Source organism: Amphiura filiformis, chromosome 1, assembly GCF_039555335.1.
Source record: "Amphiura filiformis chromosome 1, Afil_fr2py, whole genome shotgun sequence".
Classification (NCBI taxonomy): Eukaryota; Metazoa; Echinodermata; class Ophiuroidea; order Amphilepidida; family Amphiuridae; genus Amphiura; species Amphiura filiformis.
Window position 1 is genome coordinate 49350085 of NC_092628.1, and position 23197 is coordinate 49373281.

At 37.7% G+C, this 23197-nt stretch overlaps 1 protein-coding gene across 2 annotated transcripts; it reads right to left on the reverse strand.

The window, feature by feature from the left end:
* Nucleotides 1-7388: 7388 nt before the first annotated feature.
* On the reverse strand, nt 7389-20924 carry LOC140148303 (histone acetyltransferase KAT6B-like). Of its 2 annotated transcripts, none has more exons than XM_072170206.1 (8): nt 20126-20924; nt 14545-14698; nt 13663-13775; nt 11066-11147; nt 10438-10605; nt 9957-10032; nt 8913-9126; nt 7389-8724 (listed from the first exon to the last, which is right to left on the reverse strand). In XM_072170206.1, exons 1-8 carry the CDS (start codon nt 20690-20692, stop codon nt 8581-8583), a joined length of 1518 nt encoding a protein of 505 aa, XP_072026307.1. In that variant the 5' UTR covers nt 20693-20924; the 3' UTR covers nt 7389-8580. The 2 variants fall into 2 exon arrangements, with proteins under 2 accessions (XP_072026307.1, XP_072026315.1); XM_072170214.1 differs by having other exon boundaries at nt 10507-10605; nt 20126-20916.
* Nucleotides 20925-23197: the final 2273 nt, after the last annotated feature.

Sequence of the window (23197 nt, forward strand, 5' to 3'; positions counted from 1 at the left end):
GTTCCCATTTCTAAAGGCCTCTGAGGGCTCTGTCCTTGTAACTTGGACACTTGGTGTTAGTGTACATGAGTAGAAATATATTGAAATAAGCCATGTTTAGGTAAACAGTCATAGGTCAAAGGTCATTTGAAGTGATTTTCCAAAATTGTTCAAAATGACCCATTGTCCACAGAATTCAGTGGATTTGATGTAACTTCAGTGGATTGATTCTAGGGTGACGGTTCCTGAGATACAAAGGACTTTAGGGTCAAAGGTCATCTCGGTTAGATCTATTATTACCAAATACAAAATGCGAAAGCAGGCGACACTTGTGATATGGGAATCTCTTTGTTTTCGAGAATTTCATACAATTCTGGTGTCAATCAGAATAAAAATTTTATTGGTGAGTTTGCAAAGCAAAGTCTGATTGAACTTGTGCTACAAATATTATAGCTATTTGAAATTAGTTTTAAATGAACAGGTACAATTTTGGGTAAATTTATGAGTTTAGGATCAAATTTTGATGAATTGTGTGTAGTGATCATTGAATACAGGTTCACTGATGAAATGCAATCTAGTAGGCCTGCCTTTGGTATTATATGTACCAGTTCTGTGGGCACCAAGTGAATTCATGCTGAACAAATTCCAATAAGCATGAGGAGGAGGTTCATGGGTGCAAATGCAATGGAGTTAATAAATCTGCAATCAATACAGCCGTGATTTGCTTAGAATTGAACAGGGTACCTGTCTCATCAAATCATTCTAATACCTCTTTAAAAATCACAGGTGTCATAAAAGGTGGAATAGATAGTTAATTATATTAGCACATGGGCATGTGCATTACGTTGAAGAGGTTTCTGCTCCAATTTAAGGTTATAAAGAAAAACTGAATATATGTGCCAAAATCTTGATAATTAACATATAGAATTGTTTTTGTCTGTATAATGTATGCTCACACTCCCTGAAAATGCAGATTCAGTAGACTTGCATGGAAGATGTGTGAAGTATATTTGTACTGCAAATTTCCATATATGTGTTGAAACCCATTTTCTACAAACTATTACTACAATTTTGTATAATTCTGATATAAATTAGAATTAAATTTTTGATATTTTATTGGCGAGGTTGCAATTGCAAAGCAAAGTCCGAATGAACTATGTGAATATGCTGAGTAACTGATAGTGAATAGATGTAATGTTGTATAAATTCGAGTTGAGGATCAAATTTTGATGACTTGTGTGTAGTTTTCATTGATGAAATGAAAATTCATACTTTTTGGTACATGTGTATCATGTTGATGAGAGTTCTTTGTGCTGAAATTTAGGGTTAAGAAATTGTGAATACTTTTGCCATAATCCAGTTAGCATAGACTAGAGTCCGAAGTTTACCGTTTTCTAAAATCCATTTTCCGTGTTGTAATCCGTGTTGCAATATTTGTAAATCTGTGTCATGAAAAAAGCTTAAAATGTATAAACAATGATATTAATGTCACAATAAAGTGTTCAATATGCTCTGATTGGAATATTCTCACGATAATCTAGGCCGACTATTACGATGTTTGGAGGGATATATATGGGGTTCATGCCTTGGTAATATATCTTTATTTCGGTATTATTAAACAGTATTTTTATCATAAAAATTGACATACACAACTCATGATTGTTTTTAACGTTTATTTCTCTTATCTTTTAACAATTTTTGTCACATACAAAAATGTCATTTTCCGTGTTGTACCTCCGATTCCGTGATTTTCTTCCGTTTACGGAAAACTTCGGACTCTAGCATAGACCCATAGTGAAAGAGGAATCATTTTGGCAAATCCCAAGTATAGCGTCCATTATCCTGCCATAGTTGGTTCACTTTTAAAGTAAAAAACATTTTAGAAGTTCTTGAAATCTTATAAGGTTATCTGGTGGAATATATCGATATTTCTTAATTTGATATCTATAGTGTAATGTGTATGGTTTCTTATTTATCAGTACTGAGACATTGTTCCAGTGTATGGAGGTACAGCTCAGTTCTTCCCTTGCCCATACATATAAACCACGTGCAATATACATGGACATTCCCATTTTGTTTCTATATTACCTATTAACTTTTTATTGTTGATCTCAACTGTTTTGTTTTGTACCGTGAATTGAGAAGTGCAAAAATGTTGAGACACAAAAACAGTGCAAATGCCCTCCCTTTTCCTCTAAGTGGTGTTTGTAAAAAGACTCAAAATGCTTAGTTGGGAATGGGAATCGGAGGAAAGGTGAAAAACTGACAGTTAAAGTAGCCTGCGCGTAACTTAACGTTTATCGCTCTGATTTTATTCCGTTGGCATTAAATCACCAAGTCTCAATAATTTATGCAATAGATTGTAGGGTAGAGGTTTGTTGCTTACATTTAGTGTTTTTATTAACCCAACAGATATGTTGATGTTTGGGAGCGATTGCCGAATAGGGTGCAATGTTACTAGTCTTATTAAAAGACTGCCCTACCCCAACCCTAAACTGCGTAAATGAGGACTGGACTCAAGTCTAGCAAGTTGTACCCTATTCGGTAATTGTACCAATGTTTGTAAACACATTTTTTAATTGTTAGAAATCCGATAAAGTTTTGATATAATGTATGAAGTGTGGAATAATATCCTAGTTACATTTTGAACTATTTATATAACACAACTCTGGAAAATAGTTTTGTATTTATGTTTTGTTTGATGTGTTATAGTTGCCTAATGCCTAGTTGTCAGATCTGGTCAAAACAATTTGCATTGTGTTTGATTCTTTATAGTGGCCGATTGGAGATTCGATGGCAACCTTAGCATAAATTCCAAGGTTTAAATGAAAACAGGGAAAGAAAATAACTGAAATCATGTCATTTAGGGCACTACTAAGGGAACAAACCAAAAGATCGATGACGTCCTATAAACATAACTAGTTTCGTTTCTCAGCCGACCCCCTCCCTCCCTACCAGAAACGTAATAATGAATTGTTGAAAATTTTGACATAATAATTATAATGACACGTTCTTCAGACCGATGTTTTTGTACAAACGTAATCGAGTATTTTTACCCCCTCCCCCCTAAACGAAACTAGTTTCGTTTATAGGACGTCATCGATCTTTTGGTTTGTTCCCTAAGTGATATATACCCCAATAAATTCCTTATCAGTGCTAGTTTGGGCTTGATGTGAAGTGGACAAGTTCACATGCATTAGGCGGAGGCACCCTATTTAGTGTTAGCTTTGGATATTTATTATTTTATTTATTTTTTCCCCCAACTTACCTGGGTGAAAAAAATCAATGAAATAATTAAATGTCCAAAGATAATGTTAAATAGGGCGCCCCCGCCTAAATGAATGAGAATATAAGACTAATTTGGATCACCAATCTGCTAAGAATAACATAAATCAATCACAATACAACTTGTTTTGACCAGAACAGACTATATACTTTGATTTTGACTGATAAATGGCAAGACTCATAACATCCTGGACATAACGCACACATTTGGGTGCAGCACTAGTAATGTAATGCATGGCTGGTGCACACTTATGTGAGCACAAGTTGGGACTTATGCATCAAGTAAAACGAATAATTTTTGCCATTTATAAGTTGAACAAAGTATAATATTTAGGTGTTATTATCCAATTATTTATTGACAGTGCTATGGATGAACTGTTGAAAGCTTTTATTAACCACAGTATTATATATACCAGTACTAGCAGAACTGGCTCTCTGATGTCACCAGATTCCATTAGGCATAAGTTACTGGATGAAAAAATGTATACTCTAGAAACTCAGTGTATATGAATGGATATAGTGTATATGAATGACTGTGCCAATTTTCCATATGAAGCTTGAAGATATTCAGTTGGGCCTTTCCATAATTTTGGGACAAAGGCAGTTGACATGAATAACCAACGCTTTCCCCTCAAGTCACACTAGTATGTAATATTGTATCTGTATTTTCCTTGGCACATAAGAATTCTTATGACTTCATGTACGAGAGAAGAAAAAGTGTTACTTATTCACCTTACGAATCATTCATTGGCATGTTTGCCTCATACTAACCAAGATTTTGGTTTGTAAATAATTGTTAAACTGTTTTCTATTTATTTGTTCTCTAACATGTGAGACTGTACAAATAAAAACAATTCCAAGCAAAGAATTATATAATTAACATTTATAGTATTTCTTTCTTCATCACAAGTCCTGATTTTGGTTGCATTTATTTGCTATTATTATTAACAATCTTGTTCATATTCACATTGACAATAACATGTTCACACATTATTTTCATTATAAAGCATTCATGTTTCAAAGTTCATTTAGGCTGCGATCACATAGAAGTATACAGTATTCGCTATACACCAATCCGAGAAGCGTTTACTGCATTTGGCCCTCTATTGACGGAACCACAGATGTAGTAGTGCGGGAGATTTAATTTGTTCAATCAATTCATGATCGGGTATTGAAAATCACTGTTGTGCACAATTCTGTATAGCACACTAACAAGTAATTGATGGAACCCCCGGCCTTGGGACACCGCAGTTTCGAGTCGGGGACACCGCAGTAATGGCGTAGTCGGATGTATACGCTCATTCGATCAGGTTGAGTTCACATAGTATACTCCTATGTGAACTCAGCCTGATCGAATGAGCGTATTTCGTATAGCAAATACCGTATACTTCTATGTGATCGTAGCCTAATAGTCAACATTATATAATGCATAAAAATATTCCCACCCTGATTGATGATGTGTATTCCTGTTAATTGTTTCCTGATATTTCAAGACAGGGAAAAAGTTGCTATAAAAGTGACTATTTCTATGTGCTACAAGAAACTCGGCGAGAATCCAAAAATCCATTCTGGCACAGATTCTCCTTGACTGATTTGCATGAATTTTCTCCCTGATTTTTTTAGCCTACGAACTTAGTAAATGGGGGAGAATTTAATTAGATTCATGTATGCCAGAATCCAAGTGGATTCTCGAAGGTCAAACAAAATCCTACCCCTGCGACATGATAACATCGCCACAGGGCAATTACAATAGTCACTTTTTTTCTAGCAACCTTTTTTTCCTGCATCAACATCTTGGCAATGTCAGTAACACTGCTTGCACTCATATATCACATGCTTGTAGTGTGTTGGCATTGTTAGTAGGGAATATTTTTATCCATTATATATAACAAAATATTGACTGCTCATTATTCAAGCAATGGAATATTCTATTCCCCTACTACCCCAAACCTTGAGTCACTGCGGAAAATAGTAAATTGAAAATTCCACTATTTAGGTCAAAAATTGCCGCATTTGAAGCCATGTTGTAACATTTCCATAAAAAGATTTGTATTTCTTTTCCACAAACTGTTAGTTTTTACTATCAGATATGTCCATTTTTAATTTTGACCCGAACAGATTGGACAAAAACAAAGAAACTTGCTATTTAATATGAGCGCATAATGTTGCCAATATGCTTCACCGTTTATCATGACTGAGCTCAGTACCTTGCCTTTTCATTGAAAAGCCAAGGCAATTATCATCTTCCCTAAAAAAGTTGCCGTGCCCCTTCAGATCCTTAATTCGAGGGCTGCAAGAGGAAGATTCAGGAGGAAACCAGCAAAGTACAAAGTAAGTACTGCATACAATTACATTCTGTAAATCCATCAAATAATGGTTTTGCAGGTCTTTGTAAGAGTGCCATGGAATAACTTTGCACTCACTGAAAAGATAGCGATATGGAATCAAGTAGGTAAGGAACACTGTTTTTATTATCATTATTATTTTATTTACTTCAATAGTTGATCTTTGGTATATACATTCAGATTTCTTGCAGCAATACAGTTTAGCTGGTTAGTTTTACATAAGCCACTGCACCAAGTGTATGGGCATTTACTGGCAGTGTGCAATATAACCCCTATAAATGTACCAGGTACCAAATCCTTTGCGAATCCTAGGCATTTGAGAGCCCCAAATAATTAACTGAAATATTTGGTTTGGTTACGCAATCAGTAATTACTATTTTCCATGCAGACCTATAAGGCAGTTTGGACACACATAGATGTATCAAACGTAACATAATAAAGTTACCAAAGTTGCTTTACGGCAAATGAGCTGCTATCAACTAATAAGTCAACTTTGATTCCCCAAGTATTTGTGAGAGTTGATTCATAGATGCAGACCAGGAATTCAGTCCTGTATGCTATCAATTACAAACAATAAGTCCCAAATTGATTTAAATCCACAAGTTGTGCTAAATATAGAATATCAAGGATTCGTGCACCTGCTTTTATACATGAGTAGACCTTACTCAAGGTAATCTGTAACTAACATACTACTACATGTATATACTTAGTTTCACCTCAAGTTAGGTGCATATGTAATTTCAGATTCTACAAGTCGCAATATTGAATTGCACACACTACAACATAATCCTGCAGAGCATATGTTATTGTACACAAGTGCGGTTTGTCGACATGCAATCACATCATTATGAAACTTGAGGCGACACAAAATATAAAACCAAAAAGTTTGGCTACTCAGAGGTTGCAAGATAGTCACCCAAATATTGTGATCATGCAGTTTATCATGCCAGTTGGCTTCATTGCAGAGGATGTTTAAAGACATTCCCATAACCCAATGGGGTTTCTGACCTTGGTATGTCTGGCTTTTGTACACATGTGGTACAGTTGACCATACCTTGCATTGGGATTGTGTGCAACTATCTGTTGTTTTCATCCTTTTATTTAACATTCAAAACATTGAGACTTATGAATAAAATTAAAGCCTCCTCTGGCTTCATTGGTGATACTCCTTCAAAATCCTCCAAAGCTCTCACAAGGATTATGGTATCGTGCACATTCATTTTATTTTATATAAACATGTATCTACATTATATTGCCTTGCAGCAAACTAAAATTTAACCTGTTGTAGTGGGTTATATCGAGGCGCAGTTTGTTGATTTTTGCTACATTTTTAGAGTACTCAATGTTCTTGCTGCTAGGCATATAAAGCACATTGTACAGGTCACATTCACAGTATTTTACTTGCATGCCATGAGGTAAAAGATGACGCCACACACACAACCATTTTAGGCAGCAACGCACATTTAAGAACAGGTTATACACAGCAGCATAGTGTACACACAATTATATTTGCATATCAAAAGCTTTGATACTTGCATCTGAACATGAGGTAATGCAGCAAATTTAAATATAATTTATCAAGTTTCATCATCTACATGTAGGTACAAACTGCATCAGAAAGTATCAAAGTTCAGCAAACAAGGCATGCAAAATGGAAGCAACATTGGAATTGTTCTCTATTTCATATCTTATTCACTAGAGTAGTACATCTACATGATTATAGAAAAGGTCATACCTGCGATGGTACCCACACACACATATCCCAACTTTGGGTAAGGGTGAGACAAAAACTTCCGTTGGTTATCAGAAAAGCAATTGTCGATATCTGATCGGCAAGTTGCTAGCATGCCCTAACATCAAATCACAAGCAGTTGACTTGAAGGCAACTTTGATGCTACATTGCTAGGCAACGACTGCGGTTGTGCAAACGCTATACCAACATTTGATCACAAGCAATGTTTTAATCGCAGGCTGTGAATAGTAGGATATGGGCATTACACTGTAGCACACAAAAATAATAATAGTATTTGGAACAACAAATTCGGCAGGAAAAAAAATTGTGTAACCGCAGCATTTCCTGAACAATACATAAATTTGTTTATCCAAGCAAATATGGTCAACACATGTAATGTATGTGCTGCAAAAAGCAACATAGTTTTCACTATTCTCAATATGAGTAAAATGATTTCACACACTTTTTAAAATGTAAATTGTTACCATTACATAATTGTCTATATCTAATGAAGAGTCTCCATTCATTCAAATTTAAATTATTTTTTATGCAAACAAATCAAATTTTTCATAATTTCACTAGAAATTCTCAGTCTTCATAATTGTCCAATTTATGAAAGGAACACATATATTTTATGTTGGCAAATTGTGTTAAAAATCACATGCCTGATATTATATGCAAAGAGCCTTTAAGTAAAAGTTATACTCATGCTTTTTTATTCGCCGGGAAATGGATTTCTTTATTCCATTTCCTGACAAATTATATAAATCCAAATTTAGACCAACAACTATTGTTTTTGGTTAATGATAATACCTGTTGGTTTTATGTGCAGTTTCAATAACAAAACAGAATATGAACATGACAAAATGGAAAAGTAATGGCTCTATCCCTGTTAGTTTTATTTCAATCTACATGTAGTCTCTAGACTACATTCTCCTCTGTCACTGTTAAACACAATGTTCATTGTGGCGGTGTTGTTGGTGTTCATTGTAGGGGTGTTGATTTTGGTGTTCACTGTGGGTGTGATGTTGGTGCTCATTGTGGGGTGATGTTCATTGTGGGGTGTTCATTGTGGCGATGTTGGTGTTCATTGTAGGTGTGATGTTGGTGTTCATTGTGGGGTGATGTTGGTGTTCATTGTAAGGTGTTGGCGTTCATTGGGGTGATGTTGGTGTTCATTGTGGGTGATGTTAGTGTTCATTGTGGGTGATGCTGGTGTTCATTGTGGGGTGATGTTGTTCATTGTGGGGGTGATGTTGGTTCACTGTGTAGCTGTAATTCCATAACATGATTATACATCTTGAGGGCAGGGCCTAGTTTGAGTGACAATCCTGTAAGTACATCCAGTCTCTTCAACAGTAGGAGTGATTTGCCATCGATTTCCTGTAAATAAGAAACAAAGGCATCAAATAATGGATCTTATAAATAAAGTACTAGTAGTGTGTGATTACTTGTAATGTTTACTGGCACACTCATTGTATGATTTATGGTAAAGGCCCTTCATTTCATATAAGAAGCACTTCAGATTTTAGAAATAATAGTTTCTCTTCAAGGCTGTTAATGCAATTTACCTGTTCCTCAAACACTGTTGCGTGCTCAGCAAAGCCACATCGTGTGAAGTAACCAACCACATCCTGTATTGTCCAGCTGCCAGGGTCGGTGATTCCGTGCAGCTTTCCATTGGTGGCGTTTGCTGCTGACTGTTCTGGAAGGTTGGCCGATCGGGACTGGTTTGGTGTGGCAACCTCTGGAGTTATCTTGCCTTGTGAACCGGGTGATGTGGTTCTGAGAAATGAAGTGCGGAGAAGTTTTTAGTTTGGATCAATATAAAACGGTTTAAAAACGGTTGTACATATTCATGAATTGCCCAGCTGCACCCAATTTTACCAACTTTTCCTAGTGACTTAGTTCACACTGCTAATGTTTGTTTTGATGTCACATGTAAATCTTTACTGAAAAGAACATGGAAGGCACATATAATGATTTCTTCTTCACCACACTGACTACCAGTTGATGTATTTTTAAGTGGCTGGCACTCAGCTTCCACCCAGGGGCCAATTGGCTTTTGATGCTGGCTTTATTTGCTTCATTCTTTTTTTCCTCACTTCATTTGACCCACGGGCGGACGATGAATGCAAGCCAACTTAGTATTCTTTTTTGTATATTTTACTTTAGTATTTTAAGTATTCTTTTTAGTATTTCTGTTTGTATTGTTAACTTTTGTAAATACGTTCAGTATGATCTTTTAATTCTTGTTAACTTTTGTTTATGGATGCACCACCAAGACGGTGGGTGCCGCTGTTATAAAAGCGTTTTCCAAATAAATAATAAACATGGTTTACTTTTTCCCCCACATATCCTCTTCCATTTCAACAAGTAACCATTCTCAGTTGCATCATACACATGAATTCACATGCAACATCATGACACTGATGAATTTTTAAGAAATTTAAGAAATGGGAGTGGTTTTCCATAACAAGGTTCGGAATTAACCGCTGGTATAAATCTGAGCCATAATGTGTGATTTTCCTTCAAATTTTAATTTTGTTATTCTTTACCAAACAAAAATCAAAACAAGCTTCTACTTATTTTGATACACCTTTTAGTTTACATACCTGGAACCTTTGGCAGATTTTCCCTGTTGTAGCATAGGTGATGGTGATCCTTCATGAGATGGAAAGCTATCCAAGTCTGCAAGGAGCAACACCGTTTAATTAATTAAACTAATTAAAAATTAATCAAACACAGTTCAGATACCCAATATGTTCCTTTGCCAATTTCAATTACTTTTACTGTACTATCTTATCACAAAGTAAACTGAAATGCTTTTTGTTTCTGAAAAAAAAAACCCAGTTCTTGGCACACACAACAGACTGAAAAGTGAGTATTAAACTAAATTACTACTTGATCCATAAATTCAGGAAGTTGGTGTATCAAAGAGCACTTAGAACTGATTAGACACATAAATGTATGTTGCTTTTATGCAAGAAAGTGGACTAAACCATCTATTTTGAACAAAGTAACATGAAAAAGTGACCCCTTAAAGTTAATTTCTTTCTAATTTGCTCCTTCTTGGATACAATTAATAAACATTACCCTGAAAAATGAACTTTTTTGTCGATTTGGGGAGGAGGAGGGTATGCATCGTGTCTGCCAGTCCCCTACCTGATACTGGCAATTCATCTCCATTGGTACTCAAATCACTGGAACCATAAATAGCATCCAACTCTGCATCTACCTCACAAGCATGGCACACCCATTTACCTTGAAAGAAAACAACAAAACAACATTATTTTTAACAGGTATTAAACTATGCACGATACAAAATAAACTACACTATACGAAATAAGCTGAAACTTCCATTATTACCGAGTGTGTCAAGAAAACTCCAAACCTACTAAGTTCAACTTTGCTATTTTCTGCTGTTATAAATTTACATGGTTCATGAAAGTTCATCACCAATCCTTGAAAAACAAAAAAAGCACAAATATTGTCAAATTTGAAATACGTTCTGGTATACCATGAAAATTACAACATATTGTCTATGGAGCAGTGTAATGCACATAATCATTCATAACTCGCAAGTTACGCAAAATCGAAATAAACTTAAATTTTAGGAATGAGTTTTTTGTGGATATACTGAAAAATGTCATAAATAGAGGGTGCTAGGATCACGAAATGCTCCTTTTATTTGCATTAAGTACTAGATCCCATAGTAACTTACCAAGTGGCTTTGATCTTACAGATGGGTTATGACATGCCATATGATAGCCTTTGTCACAAGCATCACAAAATAACAGAGTATCCTGAAAGTAAAGAAAACAAATTTTGACATATTGTGTCTGGATTGCACTGGTCAGTGAAAACAAAGTTAAAAAAACAAAACAAAAAACAACACTCACATACAAAGGGTACAGTATGCCACCAGTGGGAAAAATCTACAGTACCGGTAGCAAATTGTACAAATATGACCCATTCATATAGTAGTACATTTTTTAACCTCCAAAAAATGACCCATTCAGTCATTCACATAGTAAAACTAGGGCTCAACCGATATGGCATTTGTCAACCGGCCTGATATCGATGTTGTAATATCGGCCGATATCCGATACGATCGAAGATATCGGTAAAAAAAAATCTAAGTTTTCAAACCACTGGACCTATTCTGAAGTGCTAGGATCATTCACAGTTAATTTGAAAAAAAATTACAGTTTGTTCTTCTTATTAAATATGCAAACCATTAACTAATGTTTACCTCTTCATGTATCACATATTATAGATGCATTGGTTTTTCATGCATTTATAATGGGCTACATGAAGAGGTAAATATTGGTTTATGGTTTGCAAAATTAAGAATAACAAACTGTAATTAAAGGGGGACAGGGGGCAGGGAAGGGGAGAGAGAAAGAAAGTGAGTGCAAAGATACATGTTCATATGCAAAGGGGGAAAAGAGGGAGAGAGAAAGAAAGGGGACAAAGATATGTGCACATGAAAAGGGGGACAGAGAAGGCAAATATGTGCACAGTATGCAAAGGGGGACAGGGGCAGAGAGAAAGAAAGAGAGAGCCAAGATATGTGTACAATACTGCAGTGTTGTAGGTCTCGAGACCAGGTCTCGGTCTCGAGACCATCTCGAGACCTGGTTTTGCAGTGTCTCGGTCTCGATGTCAAGGTCTTGGTCTCGAACTCAAAAGTCTCGGTCTCTGACCTCAAAAGTCTCGGTCTCGAACGTTTTTTTGGTCGAGACCTGAAGAAAAAGATATGATTTTCTATTGTTGTTCATTACTTTTATAATAAAAGTCGATTCAGCCACAGTGACTCGAGTCACAAGCCTCGAGTCATGTCATTAAATTTCGAGTCGATTCATCAACCCTCGAGTCGAGTCGTCGAGTCACCTTACCTCGAGTCGAGTCATCGAGTCACCAAAACTCGAGTCGTCACTACAAGTCTGCGTTTTATTCCTTACCCTAAATTTCAATGAATGTTGAAGAAATTGTTAAGAATAAAGATAGAGAAATCATTTTATAAAGTTATAAAAAGTTATAAATGAATCATAAGTGAGCATGTTCGTATGTGAGCTTCCAATTTCAGTTCATGATTAAACATAGGTGGGCAGATGGCGCACACCGACATCGCCTGGCTAATAATTATTTGGTGCAGCAGAGACATTAAAATGAATACACGGGATCGATACACGTGAATTGCTATGCACGATTTTGATATCAGACGAAAATCTTCGGATACTGGGTTAGAAAATGATGAATATCTCCCGTAAATGAGTTTTTCTCAAGAAACCAGATGTGGTCTCATACACTTGAAAATACGTGTTGAACAGATATTATAGTCGTTAGCGTGCGCTTTGAAAATTGGCCGTGCGCTTTGAACTCAAAATTTGACCAAAACTCTCAATTTTATATTGCGTTGGTCCTGTATGGACTACAGCGCGCAGCAGGTTATAGCGGCACTCACTCAAGTGGAGACAGTATAACCATTGACCGCAATGTCGTATACATGCTTGCTCACACAGCGAGAAATCAATTACCCGTCTATTGTCAGTAGCCTTAGTCAGGTCACTTCGCTAATAATATGCATCTCATAAGGTCCGAATAAAATGGCCATGGGTGGCTGTGGATTCAACCTACCATGGCGATTTCTACTATGAAGATATCGGGGCGATTTCACTGTGTGGCGGAATCGAGGATCCCACTAAACTTTTGCAAGGAGAATATTCTCCACAAAAGCATAATAGATGAATAAATAGTTGCCCTGTGCAGTATGCATCTTCTTTTCAGCACGAAAAACACTGTGTTTTGGGTCCAAATATGGTAAATTGCTCAATTGCTTCACGCACTTGCCCTTTACACACTAGCCTAATTTTGCCTTCACTGCAGCCAACATTTATGAAATTTTCTCAAAATTTGGAGGAACAATATTGTAAAAATTAAGACAAATAGTGTTAAACTGAGGGTCCAAATTTCTTGAAAAGTTGGTACAATGATGGGTTCTCTTTCAAATTCTCAGCAGTACACCAGTACCCCTACCCAAACCAAACTTAAATATCCCCCGGGATTAAACCAAGGTCTCGGTCTCGGAACTTAGAGGTCTCGGTCTCGGAAGCGGTGGTCTTGGTCTCGGAAGGTTTGGTCTCGGTCTCGATCTCGGACGGGCAGGTCTTGGCCTCGGTCTCGGACATAGAGGTCTTGACTACAACACTGCAATACTGCATATACAAACGGTGAAAGGGGGACAGGGAGGGGGAGTGAGAGGGGTGTAAAGGTACATGCACATGCAAACACACCCCTAAACAGATGATAACTTACTGCATCTCCAGAATCATCACAGATCCGGCAGGTCTTACAATGCATGCACTGCCATGGTGATAGACGTGTTCTTTCTGCCAACTCAGGGGAATACTTCATACAAGATGGGTGAACTGCAATTACAAATGTATAAATAAAAACAAGTGCTTGAAAAAGTTGGAAGCTGACTCAAATGACCTAATTTGGACTCACTTCCTATTTTGAGACTCAACTCGGATTACCAAATGACTCCGACTTTGACTCAAGACTCAATTTGAGACTTCAATCACTCTAGACGTTCTATAAATCATCATTTGATTGGACTTTTAAGTTGTACTAAATGACTCTAATCAGCGGTTGTTTTTCGTTCCTTTCAAATCAATGACCCACTTTTCCAGAATGACCCTGATTTTGTTTAAGGGGGTACTACACCCCTGCCCAATTTTGTGCCTATTTTTGCATTTTTCTCAAAAATTATAGCGCATTGGGGACAACTAAGATATGTATATTATAGGGGCAAGGACTGCAACTACTGCACTGGGAATTTTATTTCAGCACAGACAACAGTTGTGGAGTTACAGTCAAAAATGAGGGAAAACCAATATTTGATCAATAAATTAATAATTACTTACTTTGAGTTACTGAATTTTCAGTACAGTAGTTGTATTAGTCTTTGCCCCTATAATATACATATCTTACTTGTCACCAATGTGCTAGAGAAAAATGCAAAATAGGCAAAAAATTGGCCAGGGGTGTTGTACCCCCTTAAATACTTGCATCACCAAAAGACCTCATCCCTGCTTTGTGGATATCTCTGTGGCACAAAGGAAACAGATTTCAAAAAAGGGGGTGGGGAAAGGGAAGACTTCTCAGGCGGTGGAAGCTGCCCCCGGATCGATGTACCTTTGAGATTGCAATCTTTGCAAATAAGTAAGTCCTCCACATCTCCAAATGTGTTGTTACTTGCAGGTAGTGAACAGTAGTCACACTTCTGAGATAAGTTGGGCATCTTGGCCAGTGGCTCTTCAAAATCGGGTCCATGAGTTTTCTTGATGCGCTGAAAGAGTAAAATAGAGGCAGATTTTGATTTGTAACAGCTGTAGAAAGTTAAACAGTTCAAAATAAATACATTAGTTTTTTTTAACACTCCCACACAATGAGTATAAAATTGCAATATCTTTATAGTACATTTTAAAATCAGGGATGAAAGTGGCCTGAAGTGACTTGGCAGGAAAAGCCTGAAAAAGCGCGTAAATTTGGGCTATAAAGCCTCAAAATGGGCTGAAAATAAATAAAAGTGCGGAAATTTGGAGTAGCAAAAGACCTGAAATCAGGCAATTGCCTGAAAACTGACATCCCTGTAAAATGATCACATGTCATAATTGCTTCAGTTGATCTTCAGAATTAACACAATGTCATTTATTTCCTTTGTTTTCCATAAATTTTGGTTTATGTTTAACGAACCATATCTTCTAATGGTCAGACAGCTGCTGGACACCTTTGCCAGCCATTCACCAATTGCACGGTTCTGCCATATATGCGAGGAGAGCCTCGATCTGGCAGCATGCATGAATAGGAATTGAACCAGTCATATAACATTGCGTAAAGTTACGTAATACTTCCTTTCATGTCTATTGCCAGTTCGAGGCTTTCCCCGCATATGGCGGACCCGTGCAATAGTTGAATAGTGATTCATCAAAATCTGCAGAAGACATGTCAGTAATGCCAATTATGTGATTTAGGTGCTAAATTGGGCTATGTTACAGCCATTATGTGATTTGCTCCACAGCCTCTCGTGCATGTGTTTTATTGAGTCGGTGACGTATAAGCTGGGTGTATCGCTATATTAAGTTGACGATAATGGAATGAAATAGCAATTTTCTTTGTTTTTATTTACCTCATTTGTTGGCTCAAAATTAAAAGGGGACATTGTGATCAGGCGGCGGATGACATGATCGCGCCGGCAACTTTTGAAACCGCCCGGCCGTATGGCATTTTCCAATATAGTCGGTTAGTTTTGTGGGGTTCATTATCGAACCCCAACGGTTTTAGCTTATATTTATATTATTTATCAACATAGGCCTATTTGTTTGTGATATTTCAAGCGTTTTAAAATTTCAAAATAATCCCATTCAATTACACGGTTGACGATGAAAATTTACTGAATTTAGAGAATGCAATGCGGCCACCACCTGATTGTGATCAGTGAAAACTAACATTTTGTTGTAAACAAATAAGAATCTATTCATAACCCATAAAAATGCCAAATCCAAATGAAATGTTCACTTTTTTCCGTAAAAACATTGAAATTGGCCATTGTTTGAAGAAAAATTAACATACAGATCACAGGATAACACTTTTTAAAGTTTTATAATTGTAGTATATTTCAAGTAGATTATGTAAGCTTTTAAAAAAGTGGTGGATCCAGGGGAGTGGAGGATCGATCCAGGGGAGGGGGAAGTTTCCCCACACAATTTTAGCATATCAGCACCCACTCCCTCCAGTTACATTTAAAATGACCCTAATGTACCCTGATACTGCAATTTTAACTTTGTAGAATATCTGAGCAAGTCCACTTTTCATTCGAACAGGCCCGTAAGGGGTGCGGTGGGCTCAAAACTTCAAAAGTGGACCTTTTGTGAAATGTTTCTTCAAAAAAAGACATTTTTACCAAAACAGGCTTTTATACTCTGATTGACAAGGGTGCAAGTACCCTCTGGCTATATGGACCTGTGGCTTTGTGCATTCCCCCATAATCATAATAAATCCTGTGGGCTTGACTGAGTATCCCTGCAACCTCCAGGGGGGGGGGCTACTCAGTACTTACACAATGACCATGGGATGTGCCGCAAACATGGGTACGGTGTCATTTTCAGCCATCAATTATTATTATCAATGACCCTTTTTCAAGGCAAATTTTAGTATATGGATGGGTCCTTTTTCCCCAAAAATATTTGCATTTTTTCAGAAAATAGCCCAACTTTGACTCAATGTAGCCAAATTTTTTTGAAATTTTGCCAAACTTTGGGGGAAATTTGCAAAAACTAAAGCAATTTGGGTTAAATTTGGCTAAATATTGTGACTTTTGGTATATTGATGGGTCCAAATTTCTTGAAAATTGGTATATTGATCCATTTTCAAATTCTCAGCAGCACACCCCTACCTAAATCACACTTGAGTACCCTCCCCCCTCCCTGAACCAGGGTTTTCTTTAAGCATTTTGTTGAAGGGGTATTTTCATATTTTTTGGACCCTTTCAATTGTGAATTTTTCCTCTGAAGGGGTACAATACATTGCCCAAGGGGTATTTTTATAATATTATTCTTGAAGATGTGACATTTTTAACAATGTGTGTGTTTTTGGTGCAGTGGCAGATTTAGAGCAGTCATCAGGAGGGGTAACGTTAGAAGAAAATAATAAAATGTAAAAAATGTCCCCTGAGAAATTTTAGTTTAATAAAAAAACCGAAAATTTGTGAAATGAGCAGTCCTTGAACTTTGAAGCCTTTCGTAAACGATAAGTTTTCCCTATTATGGTGGGCCTATATATTGTGTTTAAAAACAAAGCAGAAGTGAAAGTGGTCATTTGTTTATCCACTACGAAGGTGGATGTTCCCCCTTCAGAACTTGGAAAATGTTGCAAAATGAAGACCTAATTAAAGCGATTAGGTGGACCATTTTTGGCACTATTAGTATTACTGTGTAAATTTAAGTTTGAACAGTCGAAAAGGCCGAAAAATTGTGAAATGACGATCCATGAAGCCTTTCGTGAGCATGTTTTCCCTATTATTGTAGACCTATAAATTGTGTTAAACATAGACCTAAATTGGCAAATGTCGAAAGCAGAAGCGAAAATAGCCACATGTTTATCTCCTACGCATGGGGGGTATCTGAGGGGATGTTCCCCCTGAGAGGGAAAATTTATGAAAATGATGGTCCAGTTGAAGCCATTTGGTGCATCATTTTTACACTATAATCATTGCACAGAAAAAAGGACCCGAACTCAATTTCAAAATTTCAAATGTTACACAGGTCCACTGACACTAAAGTCTCGAGACTTGCAATTACTAAAACATGCATGGATCGATACTGACAAAATGTGACGGGCCCTGCTTAAATAAAGGGGTAGACCCTAAATGCAAAAAGCTGAGAATAGTAGGCCTATTTCTCTATTCAAATCTTGAATATTTGAATGTGTACGTTTTCAACATTTTGTACGTGTTGGACTTTGGGATTTTGGATTTGAAGGAGTCCGCAAAGTGCCTGAATGCTTAAATATGTTTGTTTTGTGCGTTAAAGTACATTTTTGTAAACCCTGCCCTGAACCAACATGCACACTGGTTTTTGACTGGAGCAGGGCTGGCTGCATTCATTTTATTTGCAGGCATGCATGCTTGTAGGCATGTAAAGTATTCTTTGGAATACTGTTTGGGTTTTATGGCCAAAAAAATCATGAAATCAGTAAAGAACAAGTGTTTTTCAGATCTGAAAACTTTTAAAAAAGAGTTACATTTTCAAAGTTTAAACAAGCATGCCTATCTGCAGATATGTGACCATCCAGCACAACTGAGCCCTGAAGTCGCAATCATCATTTTTGAGATATTCAAACCAATATATTCTGCTTGAAAGTAGCTTTAAAAAAAAGGAAGGTTTTATTTCAAACTCTAATGGTGACCCGCAGGTCAAATTGCTAGAATCGTACATTAAATACACCTAAACAGACACAATGCAATTTGCAGGCAGCAGCTTATTCAGCGCCAATATTGCAACATTGAAACAAACAACTACACAAACATCCTATCCAACCCAACCACATCCCCCAGTAGGCAATGAGGATAAAGTGCCTTGCCCAAGGACACAACACTTTGGCACGGGCGGGCTCTAACTCACAACCTATGTATTATGAGTCAGGCGCCTTATCCACTCGGCCACACATGCTCCCAAAAATTGTTTCCCCCTTTGTTTCCTATTGTTTATTGTTAAGTTCAATGGAGCATATCTCAAATGTGGCACTGGAGACATCCGGGCTCAGTTGTGGTGGATGGTCACATATAGAGTGCTGGGGACTAGGAATTGTGTAAGATTTTCACAATCTAGAGGGAAACCAGGGAAAATGCCATGGTGGGGGGCACTTAACACAAATGACCATACAGGTATGCTCCCCTGGAAAGACCCCTGAATTTACCAGGTCTGAAAGACCCCATATATTTGATCTGAAAGACCCTTGATTTTGATCATTTCAGCTCTAAAACTCCCCAAAATTGCTCATTCCTCATATTTATGGTTTTTTCAGGCGATTTTCAACCAAAAAGCCAAGAAAGACCCTTGATTTTCACTGTTAGCAGCTCCAAAAGTCCCCAGTGTACTTGTTCCAAAAGACCCCCTTTTACTGGTACGCCGTCAGCTCCCAAAGACCAGTGGCGTAGCCAGTTGGGGGGGGGGGGGGCAGGGAACATACCCACCAACATTTTTTGATGTGCTGGGGGGGGGATCTGCCACCGGCGTGGGGGATATCTGCCATCGGGTGGGAATGCAATGGGGTTTAAGTACTGATGTTAATCTAATTCCAGGGATCTAATTTGAAGCATGTACAAATTGGTCAACTCATGGAGGGGGGGGGAGGAGGAGGAAGAGGGGTTCTTATCAGGGGGCTTCCCCCTGCTGGATACAGTCCACTGATATGGGGGTTATTAACAAAACTCAAGGCTGAACAGTTGTACATGGCTCACTGCACTGGGGACAAAAATGTCCCCTCCAAAGGATTACTCTCATGGTGGTTCATTTCAAAATGAAAACTTGTCAGCCTTGCTGGGGGGGGTTATTACAAAGACCACTCTGTGTAAATATTCTAAGCATCTGAACATTTGCCTGCTATCAACTGTTGAAGTGTTTATACAATTTGGTCATCCAAATTTGTTGAAAAAAATTATATTTTGAAGTAGCAAATTCCAGTATGTAGTAGGTGTGTCAGGAAATTTTATGTAGACCCCTACCCCAGAAAAGGTTTTTAAATATGGCTAAAGGGTGTAACTTTTTAACAAAAAGTAAACATTAATTAACATTGATCAATAAATCATAAATGTATGTTGACTCCCATTTCCAAAAAACACGCCAGGCCTACTTATTGTTCTACATTCTTTTATTACATCCAATTTATAATTACTTGTTACAATTGCCCCCCGAAATGGCTGAGAGACGTCAGATGCATATTTTCAACTATAGGCCTAAATTATGATTCAGCATGTTCAGGCAAAGAAATGTTCTTCTAATTTCATTAAAACCAGTCACGCAGAACGCCTGTGTCGTATTATATTAGCTTGCTAGCTAGCGTTATCGCGTTAATTACATGTTAATCTTATAAATTGTTAAAATTCGACATTCACATACAGGTTCAATACTACGTGTACTTCAATGCGGTCCCGACCTTGTCATGTGACGTAGTAAATTAATAATAATTATGCGCTTATAAACTAAAGGCGCCTTACCTTTCTTTTCGGTTTTGTTGATTTTTTCGGTATCTCCAAAGTCGGTCCTGTTTTCACCGGTGCATAATTTCCTGCTTGTGTCCTGCTAATCCTCCCGGCCTCTACTTCTCTATTGAGCGCTTGAACTAATCGCCCTTCTTCCGTTAGTTTTGTGTCTGGATTCTGATCTAATACTAACTTTTCAATGTCACCAATACTAACACCGCGTGTTGGAGGTTCACCCGTCGCATTGTCACTGCTTGTATTTGGCACGTCAGTCCACAATGCCTCAACGGCATTTATAAGCGCATTGCTTATTTCTGATGAATTTAGAATATTACCACTTAGGTGCGATTTCCTCCATTTTGCCGCATTTCTATAACTCGTGCTCCCTTTATATTCGACTTTTATAACACTTGAGTTTTCTATCTCCACGAGTCGCTCTAATTCTCTCTCTACTTGCGCCGAACTTACGCCATATTTGCGCTCCACCATGTGGGAAATTCGCTCCAGGTCTGGTCGGGCTTTACGCCTCCGAAGCGAGTCGATACATTCCAAAATCTTTTCCTCAATTGTTTTTTCAGCCATTTGTGCACAAATTTTCACGTTGATTTGTGATTTTTATGGAGAAAATGTGCTAAAATTGAGCGCGACCTTTGCTATGCTATGAAACAACTAACCTGAGGAAGCCCGCAATCAATCTACGCATGTGCAGATCGATTTGATTGACAAGGAGGGTGATAGACTACACACAGTCTGTAATATTCGCGGAGCTGGTTGTTAAAGAGATCATACTTGAAATTTTCATGCGGTAGAGATTGTTTCAACACACCGGCGTGTTGTTGTGGCTGTTTTACGATACTGCAGTGCATGCACTGTTGTTTCACATGTTTCATGTCACGCAAACAGATTTGGCAATGCAAAAGAGCGCTTTACAATGCACGCGGATGCAAAGTGCGCTCATAATCCTCATTGATCATGATGGTCACCTGAGACGAATATAAGTAAATTTATTTTTATTCGTCTTTAATGGTCACCTTGGCTTGAGTCCCTGACGCATTTGAGGACGCTTGACCCCCCAATAAATAAAGGAAGCCCCTGAAGTTTGGTGTGGGCCCTACAATTAAATGTCAGACCCCGGGGTCAGACCGTCCGCGTCCATCCGTCCGTCCCGACACAGAGTTTCCGGCTGAGTGGCGCCGCGCCCGGAGATCCGCGGCGCGTGAGATATAGGCCGTAGGCCTATAGGGGCCTAGGCCTACTGATGATATGAGCTTGGAACGGTCCATGGTTTTTCCATGGATTAGAGCTGATTAGCATGTGTCCCTCACGGACCAACCTGGGTAAACAAACAAACAAACAAATAGTAAACGAGGAGACGGGTTTTGGGGTTTTGCAGGAAACCAATAGTGTGAGCATGGCGCATGTGAAGCAAAATCATTAAAAAAAATGGGTAGCCGCCACTCAAAATGGGGAGTCATTAGTAGCCGCACCTAAAAAAGGGGGTCAGCGGGTATGAGTTTAAAAAAAAAAAAAAAGACTCATCGGGTAAGCCTTTTTTGTAGGCCTAATTAAAATTAGGCCTAGGGTACCTGCAGGGAATATGGGACCATTAAGGACGTTTAGCTTATTTGCATAAAAAGAAGATATGCCCACAAGAGATTGTTATGATGAACAACCTGTCCTTTAAGATTAATAAAACAGGCAATGTTACCTTGTTTTTATGTTTGTTTGGACGCTATGACGTCAAAATGACGTTATCGTCAAGTGTCCCATATTACCTGCATGTGCAGGTAATATGGGACACTGTGTTATCTCTATGGTGAAAATCAAAAAGTTCAGAAAATCACTCTTTTGTTCAATAAACATTTTTGTTACATGATTTTGAATGTTAAAATGCAAATTTCTACAAGAAAATTCAATTTTCTAAATAGTTTTGCTTTTCGCATTGACAATGCACACAATTTCCTATGTGTCCCATATTACCTGCACCCATTCAGTTGAAAATCAGAGAAAATAATCATTTATAAAGGAAAGTGCCACTTGTCAGTGGAATTTTACCTGCTGATAAGCTTAACCCATCACCTAAAGATCATAAAAATGACAAATGCCCCTCAGTACCAGAGTTTTTGGATACACAATCATAAAATGTGACGTCATTGATTTTATATCAGGCCAAAAAAACGACATAATTTTTTGGGCATTTCACTCCTTTTGGCATTGATTTCCAAGAGTTTGATACACAGACTCCAAAACTGCATTTCTAGAAGCACAATTGATGTCTCTAAACACTTAATAAATCAACTTAAAGTGTTTACCTTCTCTAAGCTACTTTTTGTTAAAATGAAAACAGGTGTCCCATATTACCTGCTGTCCCATATTACCTGCAGCTACCCTATATCACCACGCGACTTCAAAAAAAAAAGGGGCATATTGACAGGCACATAGGCCTACCGTCACCCCCCCCTCCCCGGATGGAAGAAGAGCTATACGGTGTTAAACCAAACTTCAAAACTTGAAAGAAAGTATCACCGATACTTCTCAACGAGTGGCAGAACTGTTTTTCCTAAACTTCGTTTCGTCATCAAGACGTCCCTAGCAATCCTGGGGATGGCATGCAACCGAATGAACATGTAAACTTATCTTTTGAGAAATTTTTCAACGGCTCTTTTCAGAGCCACTCATGATGCTTTGATTTATACGCTGTTTGAACTTTTTACACAGCCGTGACGTTCATAGGGGTCAAAAACGTGATCATCCGGTTAAGTTCAACTAAAAATGCATCTTCTCCCACAACTTACGTGAACAGCAAAGCCACTTGCACACATTTGGGGTCAAAGGTCATTAAGGGGTCACTTCCGGTATAAAAAGAAATACTTCAAAATTTTTTATTAGCTATACAAAACATAGGACAGTAACGGTATGTTCACACATAAATTGTGGTTACCCAGTGTATATGCGGTATTTTTTTATTTCGGGTCAAATGTCATTAAGGGGTTACTTCCGGTATAAAACGAAATACCTTTAAAATGCATCTTCTCCCACAAATTACGCAAGACAGTGACGCCACTTGCACACATGCATTGTCATTAC

Excerpts from the sequence above, each read along its gene's own strand:
- LOC140148303 (XM_072170206.1), bottom strand. The coding sequence starts at position 20,692 with ATGGCTGAAAAAACAATTGAGGAAAAGATTTTGGAATGTATCGACTCG. Across the intron at positions 9,127-9,956 it reads AAATCTGCCAAAGGTTCCAG|AACCACATCACCCGGTTCAC; the intron begins GTATGTAAACTA and ends TTCATTTCTCAG. Across the intron at positions 8,725-8,912 it reads CAACAGTGTTTGAGGAACAG|GAAATCGATGGCAAATCACT; the intron begins GTAAATTGCATT and ends TCTTATTTACAG.